Source organism: Dermacentor silvarum, chromosome 6 (genome assembly GCF_013339745.2).
Source record: "Dermacentor silvarum isolate Dsil-2018 chromosome 6, BIME_Dsil_1.4, whole genome shotgun sequence".
In the NCBI taxonomy this organism is placed as follows: Eukaryota; Metazoa; Arthropoda; class Arachnida; order Ixodida; family Ixodidae; genus Dermacentor; species Dermacentor silvarum.
Window position 1 is genome coordinate 158,085,939 of NC_051159.1, and position 16,096 is coordinate 158,102,034.

The 16,096-nt window shown below is 45.6% G+C and overlaps 1 protein-coding gene across 1 annotated transcript in view; it reads left to right on the plus strand.

Moving 5' to 3' along the window:
• LOC119456981 (ATP-binding cassette sub-family G member 4) overlaps positions 1–15,847 on the plus strand; it is a 42,618-nt gene extending 26,771 nt beyond the window's left edge. Inside the window, exons 9-15 of the mRNA XM_049669163.1 lie at positions 847–961; positions 3,405–3,667; positions 5,575–5,652; positions 7,625–7,793; positions 11,496–11,596; positions 13,540–13,695; positions 15,362–15,847. Of these exons, the coding sequence (XP_049525120.1) occupies positions 847–961; positions 3,405–3,667; positions 5,575–5,652; positions 7,625–7,793; positions 11,496–11,596; positions 13,540–13,695; positions 15,362–15,715 (1,236 nt within the window). The 3' untranslated portion in view covers positions 15,716–15,847. The remainder of the gene's footprint in view (positions 1–846; positions 962–3,404; positions 3,668–5,574; positions 5,653–7,624; positions 7,794–11,495; positions 11,597–13,539; positions 13,696–15,361) is intronic.
• The last annotated feature ends 249 nt before the right edge of the window (positions 15,848–16,096 follow it).

A 16,096-nucleotide genomic window follows, 5' to 3' on the forward strand; every position in this document is an offset into this window, starting at 1 on the left:
CTAGCTGGTACGGGAACTTCGAAGCGGCGTCCCAATCCGTCTTTCGTTTTCAGTATTTTTTTCCAGGTATGTATATAGAGCACTGCACGGGCCGATTTTTTCAGCCCGATCCCAGCCCGGGCCCGTTTTTACGTTGGGTGGCCCGCCCGAGCCCGATGAAAATTTTTATGGCGAGACCCGGGCCCGGAAATAATTTACCTTACCCGCCCGGCCCGGCCCGCCACCCCTTTACCTTAGGCCCGAGCCCGGCCCGAGCCCGGCCCGAGCCCGGCTCGAAACTGGCCCGAACCGGGCCCGAGACCGAAAAATACATGTTTTTCAGAGTTGAGACGCCCAAGAATAACTCGCTGCACGTTACATGCACACCACCAGAAAGCCCGCGCCCGGCCCGGGCCCGCGTCAAAAAACCCGAGCCCGGCCCGGGCCGGGTCAAAAAGCACACGCCGTGCCCGAGCCCGGCCCGAGCCCGTGAACAAACTGTACTGCCCGGCCCGGCCCGGGCTTTCGGGTAAGCCCGAGCCCGTGCAGTGCTCTAATGTATACGGTAACGGCTACATTTTTGTTATTGCGGATGCAGAATACTAATACCACTCAATTGTGTTTCCTTATTATTCCTTTAACGGCTTCCCTTTGATACTTCCAATAAGAAGTGGCTTCAAATGGCGCTTTAAAGATTGAGTATAAGAGTAATAATTGACTTTAAAGGGTTACTAAAGTGCAGCGGTCGCAAACGTTGAAGCGCGGCGACTCCCAAAAAGCCTAATCTCATAAAGTAAGGCAATGTTCCAGAATACTGTGGTAATTTCTCGCGATAAGACGTATCCTGTCTATATTATTTCGCGTCAGGTCTACGTGTTGGCCGAAGGCAGGCTCATCTACAGCGGCGTTCCTGCTGACCTGCGGAACCACCTGGGCGCACACGGCTTCCTCTGTCCAACGGAGGTTTCGATCACCGAATACCGTGAGTACGAGCGCTAGAATGTGAAATTCCTGGCGGCCGCAGTATTTTGAGAGCAGGTAGATGCCCATTAAAGAAACAAAATCAAATGCGATGAAGTGAAAGTTGACTAATGATAACAACGAAGCTGTCATTTACGAAGTGGCTCGCTCGGCTAATCGCGCGGCAATTTTGCGTGTATTAGCGGGTTTCAAGTTCACAGAAACTTTTATGCAGCACGTATTGAGCAACAGAAATCTGTATCGGAAGTTTTTCATGTTGCTCTACAATTTTCTTATTGATACTTTTCTTGGAGTTATAATATTTGAGAAGTTAAATAATTAAGACTAATTATGTAATTAGGCGGAATGCAAAAAATAAGCTGAGTATCTGCAAGCAACAGCAAACAACATTACCTTGGTTCTGTTCAGCTACGGGGCATTTGCATATTTCAAAATTTTGGTACATGATAGTTGGGACACCCTATATATATATATATATATCTATATATATATATATATATATATATATATATATATATATATATATACAGGGTGTCCCAGCTATCACGGAGCACAATTTTTAAAAAGAGGAACGGCGTTACGCGAATCCAACCTAGTGCGTACTGTTTCTAGTACAGTGGAGTAGCCGCCAGTAATGTTTTCGTTACAGAGATTTAATTAATTATTGGTAATTAATTATCTAACTCAACAAGTAGTGTCCTAATTATCAAAGTGTCAACGAGAAAGTTGTATCGGGAAACTCCCAATACAGCTTTCTGTTGCTCTATACGTGCTACATAAATGTGTTTTTCCGAGTGTGAAAAAGCCCGCGAATACACGCAGAATTGCCGCACGACTGACCGCTCGAGGCACTTTGCGTGTATTCCAGAGCTTCTTTCATGCTCGGAAAAACACTTTTATGTAGCACGTATTGAGCAACAGAAAGCTGTATCAGGAGTTTTTCATGTTGCTCTACAACTTTCTCATTGACAATTTGATAATTAGGACAGTACTTCTCGACTTAAATAATTATAATTAATTAAATCTCAGTAACGAAAAAAAATACCGGTGGCTACTCCACCGTACTGGAAACAAAACGCACTAGGTTTGCTTCGCGTAACGCCGTTCCTCTTTTTTTAATCGTGTGGCGTGATAGCTGAAGTGCAGACGCACGTATGCAAATAAATACAAATACGTTTCGGCCGGGGTCCGTCCTGCATGAAGAGTGCGATTGCAAACACCCAGAGCTCAATTTATGCATTCTACTTGTAAGAGTGCAGCAATGAAAAAAAATTCGGCGTATATATATATATATATATATATATATATATATATATATATATATATATATATATATATATATAAGGCAGGTATAAAAAAGCTACACAATGATTGTGTTCAAAGATGAGAATCCGCAACTTACAAGTTAAGTTGGACAAGGATGAGCGCAATATCTGCTTGAAAAAAAAAGTGTTTTGAATAAGTTGCTTACAATATGGCTTAATCCGGCCACTCATCGCACTTCTCCGGCGCTGTATAGACATGGTTGTTCAGGGACGCGCGACGCGAAATCACACCGTCATCGAATCACCAGAACCTGGACATCTCTCTGAACCAACAACCATGCGTCTGCATCGTTCTGAGAAAGGAGTCAATGACAGTTCTTGCCCACATGAGTGACCTGGAGACGGAAAAATATAGCGGACACTAATTTGTATTTGAAACAGACTGAGCGAAAGGGCAATTGGTTGATAAGTACCAACGTCCAGAAGGGGCAGAAAGCCATAAGCATACTCCGAAGCATAGCAGCTCGGTTCGTTTCGTCTTTGTTAAACCGCAGACACATACGAGTATAGAGATTTCGGGCGTATTTTATTGCGGCATTACTGCGCCTGTTTCACGCCACCTGATGTCCTCTTGCGGCATATCTGAGGGGTCATTTCCGACCATTCCAGTAGCTCTACAAAGGCCATGTAAAGTGGCAACTCAGCTCCATTGGCGGTAACTATGCCAAATTATTTCTGCTAGACGCGCTTCTCCTAATATAGCTGGAAAGCTGTTTTGTTCTTGCGTAGTTGCACTCTCAGAGTGCTCGGACGACCGGTAGAATGTGCTATTACTTGTATACAAATGCACAAGTGCAGGCCTCGAGTTCGCCGCTCTAAGGTGCGATCTATTGAAATGCGACAAGAGCTGATTGCGGCGCAGGTACAAGGCTGAGAGGAATGAGCACTCTTGCACCGCGCCAAAAGAACTACACAATACGGAAAACAGCACGAAATTGGGACAAACACCATACAAAAGGACGAGACGGGCATTTCTGCGATCTTAGTCCCATTCTTGTGGTGCTTGCGTATTACGTCTTCATACGAACAAGCCCGGCTATAACCATTTTGCAGTCGAAAAGACGCTTTGTGCCATTGCCGCTTCAGCCTGATGGAACTCTCAAAACCTTCATCTCTCAGTGCTCCAGGTGGCCGCAAAGATGTACGGTGGACTCCGCGCGCTCGCCGAGACAGAGACGATGAAGGCCAAGGAGATGCAGCAGCAAATGAAGCAGCCGCTTTCTCCGACTGGGCCTTCACCGATCGGTGCCCCACCAAGTGGCCAGCCGCAGGGTGTGACGGTAGAGCCGCGGCATTCAAAGGCGGGCGAGGCCGCCAATGGCAACGACGAAGGCGGCAAGGCGCCCGACAGGCGACGGAACAGCCTTGGCAACATATTCGAGGTTAGCTGTTGCCTTATTTTATTCCTGCATGGAAAGTCAATAGTTTGAAATAGGACAAGTTATAAGGCTTTAATATGGCAGCAAAGCGAGTGCGGGTGGTTTTGTGCATGGTGCGACTACGCCAATCTTCGTTCTGGGATTTATCCAGTCAGCCTCGCTCTTACGGCTGAAGAAAAAGAAATGTCAGCGATCTAATTGTTGCTTTTATTTGAGCACACAAACGAATCTGGATAGTTGAAGATGCAGCAAAAACAGTTTTCTTCTTCTTTTTTTATTGGGATAGTAACTATATGGACACTTCAGGGGCATTTCTGCCGTCGGCATCGGCGTCGCCGTGAGGTTCCGTATAAAGTTCACGGGTGAGTCCATTCACTCGCACATGTGCTCTATGTGCGAGTGAAAGCATGTGAGGGTGAGCTGGCGATCGCGGCTTAATCTTGCGCGCGCAAGGATGGGAAGCGGGAAGGAAGCGCGCCGTGTTCCAGTAGCCCGCAACGCTCCAGAGGGAGGGTAGGGAGAGCGGAGGCCGTGTTCTGCACCGCGCGCGCCCATTCGAGTGGCTGTATCTCGAAAACCATCTGCGGCGGGGGCACAGTCTTCCCTGCGCTGTGTCTTCGCGGCTTTGTTCGCGTTGATGCAAGCGGTGGGACGAAGGTCAATTTGCCCCCTGCTGCTGCCGCACTTACTCACTACAGCGTTTTGACAAAGCGTTTCCGCGGTCATCGAGTGAGATGCGTTCCATTGCTTTTGCGCACATGACATCATGCTTCTTAATTTAGTCAGTATGCCTACGTTTACAAGTTTATACGGCCGATAAAACTACTATCCTTACTTCGTATATCTGTCCACTAGTTTGCTATCGCAATCGATGCTTCGCCTTTTGGGCGGAACTGCGACTTTTAGCTACGATTATTCAGTTCTGTGCGAAAACGCAATTTTGCGTTTCGTTGAGGAAACTGGTAATTCTGTGAGACTTGAGGCATGCATGAAGGCAAATTATGACGTGCTACATTTTAAACCACAAAGTAAATGTTTTGGAACGAAAGGCACTGCAATATAGCCATTCGAAGACCACCTTCACCGGTTACATATCTGAGTTTAGCTCAACATGTCACTGCTGTTTCAAAGTACAATGCTCATCAATCGAAACGCGCTACTCGGACAGCATGATGGCCGGCGCTTTTTGCTCTGTCAGTGGGCGCTGTGGACACCGAGGTGATTAATTGTGGTATACGATGGAATAGAGAGCCCTTGTAAAGCATTGTCACTGCATTTGTTCCCCCAGCGGGTACCCAGCACCCACCGGTAGCGCAAAAAGCGTAGGCAGCCGTGCGCTCCGAGTATCGCGTTTCAATCACTTTGCATTGTACATGTGGGAAGCCATTCTAATTGACAGTCTGATTGACAGTCTAATTGACATTAAGAGGAAAAAAATGGAGCTGGGCAATCCACTTAATGCGTAGGATGGATAACCGGTGGACCATTAGAGTTACAGAATGGATACCAACAGAAGGGGGAGCGCAATCGAGGACGGCAGAAAACTATAGGTGAGGTGATGAAGTTAGGAAATTTGCAGGTTCATGTTGGAATCGCCTAGCACAAGACAGGGTAATTGGAGATCGCAGGGAGAGGCCTTCGTCCTGCAGTGGACATAAATATAGGCTGATGATGGTGATTATGAAGATAAAGCCATTTACACTAAAACAAACTTCTCTCTTGTGCGACGTGGTGGTTTGTGGAAGGTGTTAAAATGCTCTGGTATGATCATAGTTTGACAACCGCAGCGCACGTCAAACAGCTCATACTTGCCTGAAGAAAGAAGCTTTTACTCAGCTATAATGATCATGTACGCTGTGATTTGGAATGTAAAGCCCATCTTTTTCCTGTGTCTTCTTTTTCTTTTCCAGGGTCGCGAAACGGTTGACAGCAAGGACCTGTTCTCTCTTCTTTTCAACAGGTTCATCTTCTACACTTTCCGCAGTTCGGTAAGTGTGTTGCGCTTTCATCTATTTATTGGAAAATTACATGTTTGGTTTAATTCACCTTCGCATTCTGTAATTTGTTAAGTGTGAGCGCTTGAACTCTACATACTGCGCCACTGCATCACAATGAAAGCTTTAGTGAACCCTGAAATGAAAGAAAGCGACCATTTATGATATAATGGTAAATATGGATATAACCAATGAGAGAGTTATTACAATAGTTCTATGTAAGGATTATTCTATGCATATAAATCAGCAGATGGCAACTACTAATGGAAAGTTGCACCAATTTTTAGAAGTCTCTCGTCGCAATAGCCTGCCCTTTTAGGTGCACCGCGAAACATTTTTCCTCTTTCACAAGGTGACCTTTGTTTAAGGGCTAAACAATGAGGAAACAAGAAAGAAAGTACTCACGCTCTGAAGCGCTTCAGAGTGTGCCCACCTTCCAGCCTCCTTGAGCGCGTCTTGTGTTGCTTACACTCTAATATGATAGACCATCTAGACCAGCAGGTTGATGTGCTGTACTCCGTTTGAGCGGCTCGTCGTATTATACGTAGTGCACGTCGTAGAAAAGCGTGTGGCTCAGCAGAATATTCCCCACGCTTCGCGTGATCAACATTCCCTCGAAATGTGTGCCCCGCGCTCTGAGTAACGATTTCGGGCAGCCATACGAAAATTGCCAATGGGTACTCGAACTAAACTTTGCCTCTACCACTACCGCTGATGAACCTTAAACGCAAAGCTTAGCTGAACAATAGTGATTTCTGCAGCAACGCGCAAGCTTCATGAAATCCACCCGAGATTATCACTAGGCTACGAATAAAACTTTGTCGTCATCGCCATTATCATCACCATCTTTTTCTTTTGCTTCTTCTTCATTGCAGGACAATGTCCTTTCCAAGCGATTACCATTCACACATGTTTTGTCACGCTAATCTCATATGACTGCCAATGCTGTCTGATCTTAGCAAAGATAGCACATGACCAGGAACAAAGCACAGTAGTGTTAAGTGCTTCTAAGACACTTGAGCACTTAAGGCAATAAAAACAACAGGACGACGCATTAAGGCCCTATGCCGATTTAGGAATGTCGTTTACTGAGCGATTGCTGATCGTTTGCAGGTCATCAAAAGTCAATTACTGATTTTTTTTACTGTCCTTAACGTTCCTTGGCCGTCATGGCGAACTAGTAAGCCGAACCATATGTGTCAGTTATCGCTCCCATGTTGCAGTTGATCGCAGTTTTCTTTTTCTATTACCGCACCGGAGGTACGGCGTGGAAAGTCCTTCGATTTGTAAAATGGGATAGCGTAAACCATAGAAATGGCGTTTCAAAGCCGATACAGTATGACAAGTGCAGGGGTTGCCTTAATCGGGAGCTAAGGTATCAGCTATAGAGCGCGTATATCCGTTAAGGAGCGTACGGCTTCTACTTCCTTCTGTTCCAATGTTCGCATAGGACTGAGGCGGGTGTTCAAGTCCTACCGGCATGATGATTCTTATACAGGATGCCAAACATGGGTCAAAGTGCCGCGAGTGGCCAGTCGCCTGGCAATTTTGCGTGTATTCGCGGGCTTCGTTCACGCTCGGAAAAACTTTTATGTAGTCCCTATTGAGCAACAGAAACCTGTATTGGGAGCTTTTCATGTTGCTCTACAATTTTCTCATTGAGACTATTCATCTAATTATAATAATTGAGAAGTTGAAAAATTAATTAAACTAATTATCTAATTAGGCGGTATGCAATAAATAATCTCAGTATCTCCAAGCAACGGCATACAAAATTACCTTGGTTCTGTCCAGCTACGTAGCCATTTGCTTATTTTAAAATTTTGGCCCAAGTTATGTAAAACACCTGCATAAGCTGAGGCATCGGAAGGATGGGGGCCGCGCTGGCAGTCTCCCTACCTAGCTGCTTGCTTAGATTGCACGAGCCTTCTGACGCATTCTCCCATTTTCCTTTCGGTGTGCGCAGGTGTACATGTCGTACAGGCAGTTCATAAATATCTCGTTCATCGTCATCTTCGCGAACGTGTTCAACTCGGTGGGCGTGGAGCACAACTTCACCAACATGAACGTCGCTTTCGTCTTCCTGTACATGTCCTGCCTATCTGCATTCTCGCTCCTGGGCGCAACACTGAAAAGTAAGTATACGCACCTACCATCTATTCCGCTCCGCAAGGTTGAACGAATACTACATAATAAAATATTTGAGCTGTATTAGTAAATTATCGTTTTACAATACAATACAATATTGTAAATCGTTGACATGATTCTGACTCGCAAGTGGTCAGCGCAGCCGCCTCACCAATCGTCTCTGCGTAGCGGCTCGCCGGGCTAACGTGTTTTCTCATCGCTACCAACGGCGTTGGCAAAACTAACTGTATTGTAACTTATGAGCGACATAAATATGCAGAAGTTGATTGTGTTGATCAATATAGGTGCTTTATTACGAGCTGCGAACAGATCGCAAGGACCGCTGGCCCCGGATCAGACGGCCATCGAGCTAGGCCTAAGCCGTTTCCCAGCAATCGCCAGCTCACCTGGCATGCTCGTTCGCTACCGTCGGCGTTGATAAGTGGCAGAAGTGGTACCAGTTCATGCGAGCCGCTGGACGCTTAGAATGGACCCCGTTGAAGATCAACCAGAATTGATCGCTTCATTTCAAGTGTGCCTGGTATAAACAAAACCCACCCACCTTAGAGCAGTCCTATGTTCTTCCACCAAGACTACGTAGCCCAAGCCGGATGCTGTGCCGACTTTTACCCCGTCTTGTGTCCTGGGGCGCTGTAACGTAAAATGATTCCAAACTGTTTTGATTCCATACTTCTGACGGTACAAACTCGTACGTGACAATATTTACGTAACCACCGACGGAAACATCGGGCGGTGACCCGCAGCATTGTCTGAACAACCCAATCAAACACTCTCCTCGTTTATAGGAGGTTACCTTTGTTCGCTTTCAAAACCAATAATATTGTCTAGACTCAGCAGTTTTTCTCATCTAATTGGCTGACAAGAGGGGAGGAGCACGCCCTAGTGGAGAGGGTCTCGATGGGGTCGAGCCAGCACAGTGAAAATAGATAATCGCATGAAGAGGATGGTGCCGGCTTCTCCGATTGGTCCACTTCGCCTCACTTAGCTTGCGGTGGCTGGTCGAAAATCGCGGCGGCGTGCAACGGAAGGATAAGAATGCAGCTAAAACGGATCCTCAACAAGGAAGAGTTCACAGAGCGATGTCGTATGCATGCCGAAAGTACTCGATAACATTTTACTGCCACGCAAAAAGGTTTATCATGCGCAAATAATTACATGCTCACCGGCAGGTGCGAGTAGCGAGGGCCTGAGCGATCGGCCGGCAGCCATCTTTGATTCCTTTCGGTACGGGGCAGTCTGTGGCTATTCAGAAAAATGTTCAGTTTTGTTCGGCATATTAATGCATTTTTTCGCGTACACGTCACTTTGACGTGTTGAGTGTTCGCGGTTTTGTGAGGTCGCGTGACAGACAGGCGAAGTGGGCGCAGCCAGAAAACATTGGAACAATAGCAGAGAGCTAATGGTGAAAAGACATCGTAATCAGGAATGATTATTTTTCTTTTCTGCGGTTTAATCATGCATAATCAGTGTGTACACGTTATATCAGATCTTTATAGCTATCGCGGTTTTCGTGACGTCGCATGACAGACAGCCGAAGTTGGGAGTGGCCCGAAAATGTTTTGACCAATCGTGGAGGCTGATTGCAGAAATAGGAATCAAAACAGTTTGGAATCATTTTACGTTCTAGCGCCCCTGCTCCGTAATATGCTTCGTTCCCACAGAGCCCTCGACGAATGGTTCGTACGTCTTGTAGCGGTGCGTATACGCATATTCATATAGCTGTCGCTGGCCGCACTTTCCGAGTCGCTGCTTTGTAGTGGATCGAACCAAAAGTGGTTGGTCACGTCTTATACGGTGGCGACTCCCGCCTGCAGGAAATAGTTGCCGCTGGACGACGAAGACTAGGGGCGCTATAACGTAAAATGATTCCAAACTATTTTGATTCCAATTTCTGCAATCAGCCTCCACGATTTCTCAAAACATTTTCGGGCCACTTCCAACTTCGCCTGTCTGTCATGCGACGTCACGAAAACCGCGATAGCTCCCCATCTGATATAACGTGTACACACTGATTATGCATGATTAAACCGCAGAAAAGAAAAATAATCATTCCTGATTCGATGTCTTTTCACCATTAGCTCTCTGCTATTGTTCCAATGTTTTCTGGCTACGCCCACTTCGCCTGTCTGTCACGCGACGTCACAAAACCGCGAACACGTCAAAGTGACGTGTACGCGAAAAAATGCATTAATATGCCGAACAAAACTGAACATTTTTCTGAATAGCCACAGACTGCCCCGTTCCGAAAGGAATCAAAGATGGCTGCCCGCCGATCGCTCAGGCCCTCGCTACTCGCACCTGCCGGTGAGCATGTAATTATTTGCGCATGATAAACCTTTTTGCGTGGCAGTAAAATGTTATCGAGTACTTTCGGCATGCATACGACATCGCTCTGTGAACTCTTCCTTGTTGAGTATCCGTTTTAGCTGCATTCTTATCCTTCCGTTGCACGCCGCCGCGATTTTCTACCAGCCACCGCAAGCTAAGTAAGGCGAAGCGGACCAATCGGAGAAGCCGGCACCACCCTCTTCATGCGATTATCTTTTTTCACTGTGCTGGCTCGACTGCATCGAAACCCTCTCCACTAGGGCGTGCTCCTCGCCTCTTGTAATCCAATTAGATAAGAAAAACCGCTGAGTGTAGACAATGTTATTGGTTTTGAAAGCGAACAAAGGTGACCTCCTATTAACGAGGAGAGTGTTTGATTGGGTTGTTCAGACAACGCTGCAGGTTACCGCCCGATGCTTGCGTCGGTGGTTACGTAAATTTGACGTCAGGGGTTTGGAATAAAAACAGTTTAGAATCATTTTACGTTATAGCGCCCTAGGACGACTATAATAACGAGGACATCGCAATTCGCAAAGCACGTACAGGTGTAGCAGACGAACTAGCAACACGGAGCTCGCGCGCCGGCGAGCGCGCTGGCATGCGCACGTCACAGTTTTGTGTGATCACGTGTACAGCGGTGTTTACAATCCTTATTGTCTCCTTTAGTTGCTCTCTGAAACCAAAACTTAGACTGGTCGCTACAAACAGGACTCCAAATAATTACCTGTCGCGCTCTGAAGCCTAAGAGGTTTCGTGCCATGATTACTGGGTCATTAGCTACTTATTACAGCACAAAAAACAAGATCGACAACTTTTATATCAGTACTCCTTTGAGCTGCGACAGCCACAGATGTGAGCACTGAGGCTCTGAGCTGAAGAATTTTTTTTTTTTTTTTTTTGAAAATAGGCAGGTTAGAAACTCAAAGGATTAACATTTATTCCTTCATGACAGCTCATGTGCGTGCGATAGAGGCGTCCCGCGAGAGGCACCAGGCTTTCATTAGATTAAAACTTGAAGGAGCATTTAGGCAGTAAATAATGTGCCCACATGCAGCTGCTACATTGTGGTACCTTTTAAGTGCAAGAATAGGCAGTGCTACTTGTGATGCTTGTGGAAACTAAAAAGAGCATTGAGCCAGTATTCAAATTACAGAATGTCCACATATCCTGCGTACGCGATGGTTCATGCGTCGCGCTCAGATTGAGGGCACAAAGAAAGTAGGTGCTTAAATCGTAGACGCCCGTAGATTAACGCAGTGGCTTATCATACTTAATCGGAGTCGGCGGCGTTAACGGCACACTGCAGGAAGTGTAAATCGACGGGTGGCCCGAGTGACACCGTGCTGTTTTTTGTGATTCAGCGCCTTTGCTCATCCAGCACGTGATCCACGAGCAGCGCTACTCTCTCTACGGCAAGAAGATCTACTTCCTGGCCCGGGTCACGTGTGACGTCATGTATGAGGTGCGTGCCTACCCACCCCTCTTTTAATGCTTCCCCGCGACCCAAAGAATCAGGTTGGTAGTGAATGAAATTTGAAGATTTCTTTTGCAATTACCACTCCCTTCGTACGCATTGTACTTTGATACCTACGAAAAATTCAGAGATACAGTCTTGAGTTTTCGAATGCAGCACTCGTTTAAAGAAACGACAGTGGAATGACGCATACAAAGTTTCAAGTATTAGGCTCCACAATTACTTGAAGTACGCGCGTTGTACATGGGTCAATAGTTCTATAATGGTCACTCTAATCATGAATGTGGGCGGTACGAAAATGAATGAGTGCGCAATTTAGTCAACAGATTGTTAGGCTGCACTGGTTGCTTTTTTTAAGCAACTTAATTGTTTCATTAGAATTTGTAGATCATACTTGCAGAACCACTTATACACTTCCCGTACGAACATTTCTTAAGGACTCTGGTTGATTGGTATACGCGCCCAGTCAAAATACAAAACCAAGCGAGTATTTTTAGCGATACTTAAAATTACCACGGATGCTTTACCTTTACCATCCTATATTCTTTACCATTTACTAAAGATACTCTTTCACCACACCACTGGTTTCAGGTTAGCAACGCCATTCCCAACCGAAGACCATGGAAAGTGGCAGACGTAGCCAATTAACTATCGCTTAAAACGCGTGTGTATCTCGTGCGCGCTTTTTTTTTTATTGTGTGTTTTTGCAATCCTCAGCTTAATGTCACATCATGTATCGATGCTTCTATAATCCGCTCTTAATACAGTAACGCATAATAATTTAGGAGGGAAATGGCGTCAAGTAGTGCAAACATCTACTTGTTAGAACGGATGAAAATGTGCATGATAAAAACAAAGTGCTTACACATGGATTAACCAAGTTTGATATTAGCACTCACGCTGAAGGGAAAACTTGTAAAATTTGCGATTGAAGCGATAGGTTCTTTCAAGGCTTCATAACGTGTTGTACAGGTAGCAATGGAGGTGAACTCCAGCATGTTGTCAATCGTCAAGCTTCACTTTTCACATTTAAAATCTAGTTTCCGGTAGTGTCGCAGTGAGGAACCTAACATCCTTTTGTTTCCTTCGTTGCTGACACTTTTAACTATGGTGAAATATTTATTGTGCTTTAGTAAACTATGTAGCTTGCAACATAGACATGTAGCACGTGTTTCAAGGTTGCATTTTGCTTTATTTAACTTTGCGTCTAGCGTCGTGTTTTTGTCGAATAAACTTTCCTTTGATAGTACGTCAAAGAGAAATTGATATGGATATTTCACAAAGGGCGCAATACATTAGTGCATAATGTGCAAAAATTATATAACGTAATTAAGCTGATGAGCGCGAAAATGCCTGAGGCTTGTAATAAAGGCATAAAATACGTACACAGGCACACAAAGCCATATTATACAAACTCTAAATACTGGAGCAGGTAAGTATGTAAAAAAAAGCCACAGTTGTCTTATTTTCTGAAAAATGCGAAGCTACACTGATTTCATTCACACTTAATAAGTTTTACAGAACACGCATACTCTCTACGACGGTCTCTTTTCAAGCATTTACTATTGATTCATATGTGTAAGCTGTTATACATTTTTTGTCAGTAGTGCTATGTAGGACTATGCTTATTGTAACGTAAAAGAATGTCAATAATTATGTATAAAATACGTAAAAAATCTAACGCTACCGTAATCATACGCTTTCACTCCATAATAAATGCACAAAATACTGACCAAAGTAATTAGTTCTGCACAAAACCAATTACTTGATGATCGATTGATTGATCGATCAATCAATCAATCGACTAATTGGTTCTGCGCAGAACTAATTACATTGGTCAGTCTTTTGTGCATTTATAATGGAGTGAAAGCGTATGATTACGTCAATGTCGTTTCCCCCAGTTCTAATAGTTTTCTTCGATTCAAACGCAGATCATGTTCTCGGTGTCATCTGGAATATTCGACTACTACCTGACACACCAGCCGAAGGAAGAGAGCCGGATCTTCTTCTTCCTCTGTTTCGGCTTCCAGGTGTCCGTGCTGGGACAGGCTTTGGGCACGCTCATCGGAACCATCTTTGAGTACGAGGCAAGACCCCCTCTGCCTCAATGCGATGGACATTGTTAGAGCGACTCTTTTACTTACTTTTGCTAGAGCATAAGAACATAAACAGTAAATTCGACTAGTGCGCACTCCCTTGACAAAACGCGAGTGGAGGAAACGAGCAGAGAGGAGCAGAGCAGTAGCGTAGCTAGAGTGCTTGGAGGGCCGGTGTGAGGGCGAATGTGGCGAATGGTCAATTGACTTGACCAGATAGTTTACAGCTGCCATCGCTGCAACCCACTGAAACTGAACAAAGGAAACACAACCAAAGTTAAAGGATATGACGCGTTTGCCTCACCTAGACCTCCTTCGCACTCCGCTTTTCGCCCCGGGAGCAGCTCGAGCTGTTCTCGACTGCTCTCGGCGTCACCAAACTGCAGCTGTTCTGCCATTACATCACAGAGCTCCTGCTCCGGTTGGCCCATTGTAGCGCATCTACTTTTTAGGGAGCACTTTGGTGGCGAAATTGAGTGATTCTGTTCGCCCAGTGGAATACGCCATAAGTGAGTCCAATTTTAACGACCAGCGGGCATATGAATTCGATCTATATGCGAGATGGTGTTCTGTTGAACGAAACTTGACGAGACTCTCTAGGCAATTGTCCTATTCCTGGTTACCTCTAAATATGCCTTCATTTCTACATGGCTGCTGATGAAACCTGCAGCCGATACTACCCTAAGAATGTAAAGGAATACAGTCGGAAGTATAAGCACAGTCTCATATTTATTGGCAACCGTAGGCCAGTCAGGTAGCGTATAATGTGGAGGATCATTAAGCTGCACATGCCTTTAGGCTTAATGCTAATTCATTTCGTATACCGTCTTCGCAAGAATTGAAATTCTTGCGAAGAGTTTTGCTACTTCAGTTTGTTTACAGTTAACTATAAGCCATATTAAAGAAAGTTAATGCGTTGCAGCGTCTCCTAAGAAAAGGCGTCGGCCAGTGGTGACAACGAAAGTATTAATAACGAGGGCAGCAGTCCAGTGTAAGCTCTCGAGACCGTGCATAAGCGGATTACAAATTCACGCTGATTGGCGTCGAGCTTCCAAGCGAGAGGGTTTCGCCACGTTTTAACGAGCTCTTTCTCCCTCTATGCTCGCACCCTTGCACGTTTACATGTTTATTTGACGCGCGTAGGTATGTTCTTTGTGAGAGATAAGCTCAGTACCTTAGCCGCTAACAAAAATGGGAGGACGGGGTGCACAGTGCGACTATTCGTGGCTATGCCTGTGTCTTCTAAGCACAGAGTTTGTGACCGCGAGTGAAAAAAAAAACGAATAATTTTTTACTAAACCATATGACGAAGACAATAAAACCAGAGAAAAGCACATGAAAAATGCTAGTGCGGTACATTACCAATTAAGCTACCACATCAGCCATCCTTTCGTCCTTTTTAGCGGTATCGGTAGCTCGTTTGGTAAAGTACGGCGCGCATAATGCAGAACATGTGGGTTCGGCTACACCTGGGGCAATCGCATTTTCGTCCACTTTCGTTTCCCTTTTCGTTATTACTTCTACATTTCAAAGAAACCATAACAGCTAAATAAACGTAAACGTAAAAGCATTGCCTGGCCTCATTGTATGTTTTCTTGATACGAAGTGTACACGTAGTCATTTCTTTATCGGTGCCTTTTTTTTTTTTCTACTTCAGACGGGTTGCATGGTTGCGCTCACGGTGTTCGTCTACTCTGTGGTGTTCGGCGGCTACTTCTTCACCAGCAAGCAGTTGGCCTCCCACGTGATGTGGCTGCCATTCACGTCGTACCTGCGCTACGCCTTCAGCGGCACCCTGACCGCCCTCTACGGCTGGAAGCGCGGCAACCTCACCTGCCCCACAGAGGCCAACCACACCTGCCCGTACGCCGTAGGGACCGACGTCCTTGCCGCGTACTCTGTACACGAGAACGAGTTCTACATTGACCTGGTGACGTTGTTCATCGCCATACTAGCCGTCTGGCTCGTTGCCTGCCGGCTGCTCGCATTCAGAATCAAGTGGCGCCTGTGAAGTGAAGCGGAACGCGGCCATGCTGAATTCACAAAAATGTGCAACCTAGCGGTCACTGAGGCCGCTGATCTCGCCATGTTTGTTGTCCATGTGCTCAGGGTCTACCTATCTGTACCTTTGCGAAATGTAAAGGGTGTGGTGGAATAAAGACAAGTATTTTTCTTGCTGTACCGCGAGCTATCTGAGCGAGGTGAAATTCTTTGTCTGTGCTGTGCATGTAGTCGTAAATATGTGAAAGCCCAGAAGCCACGTTCATCAGAAAATCTTGTTTTCAAGTGGCGATCTTACAATGCACTTGAACTATCCCGCAAGGGCAGCTGGAAAGGTTGCTACAGCAGTGTAGCTGGAGCGCCATTTTTTTCGAAGGACCTTCTGACATGT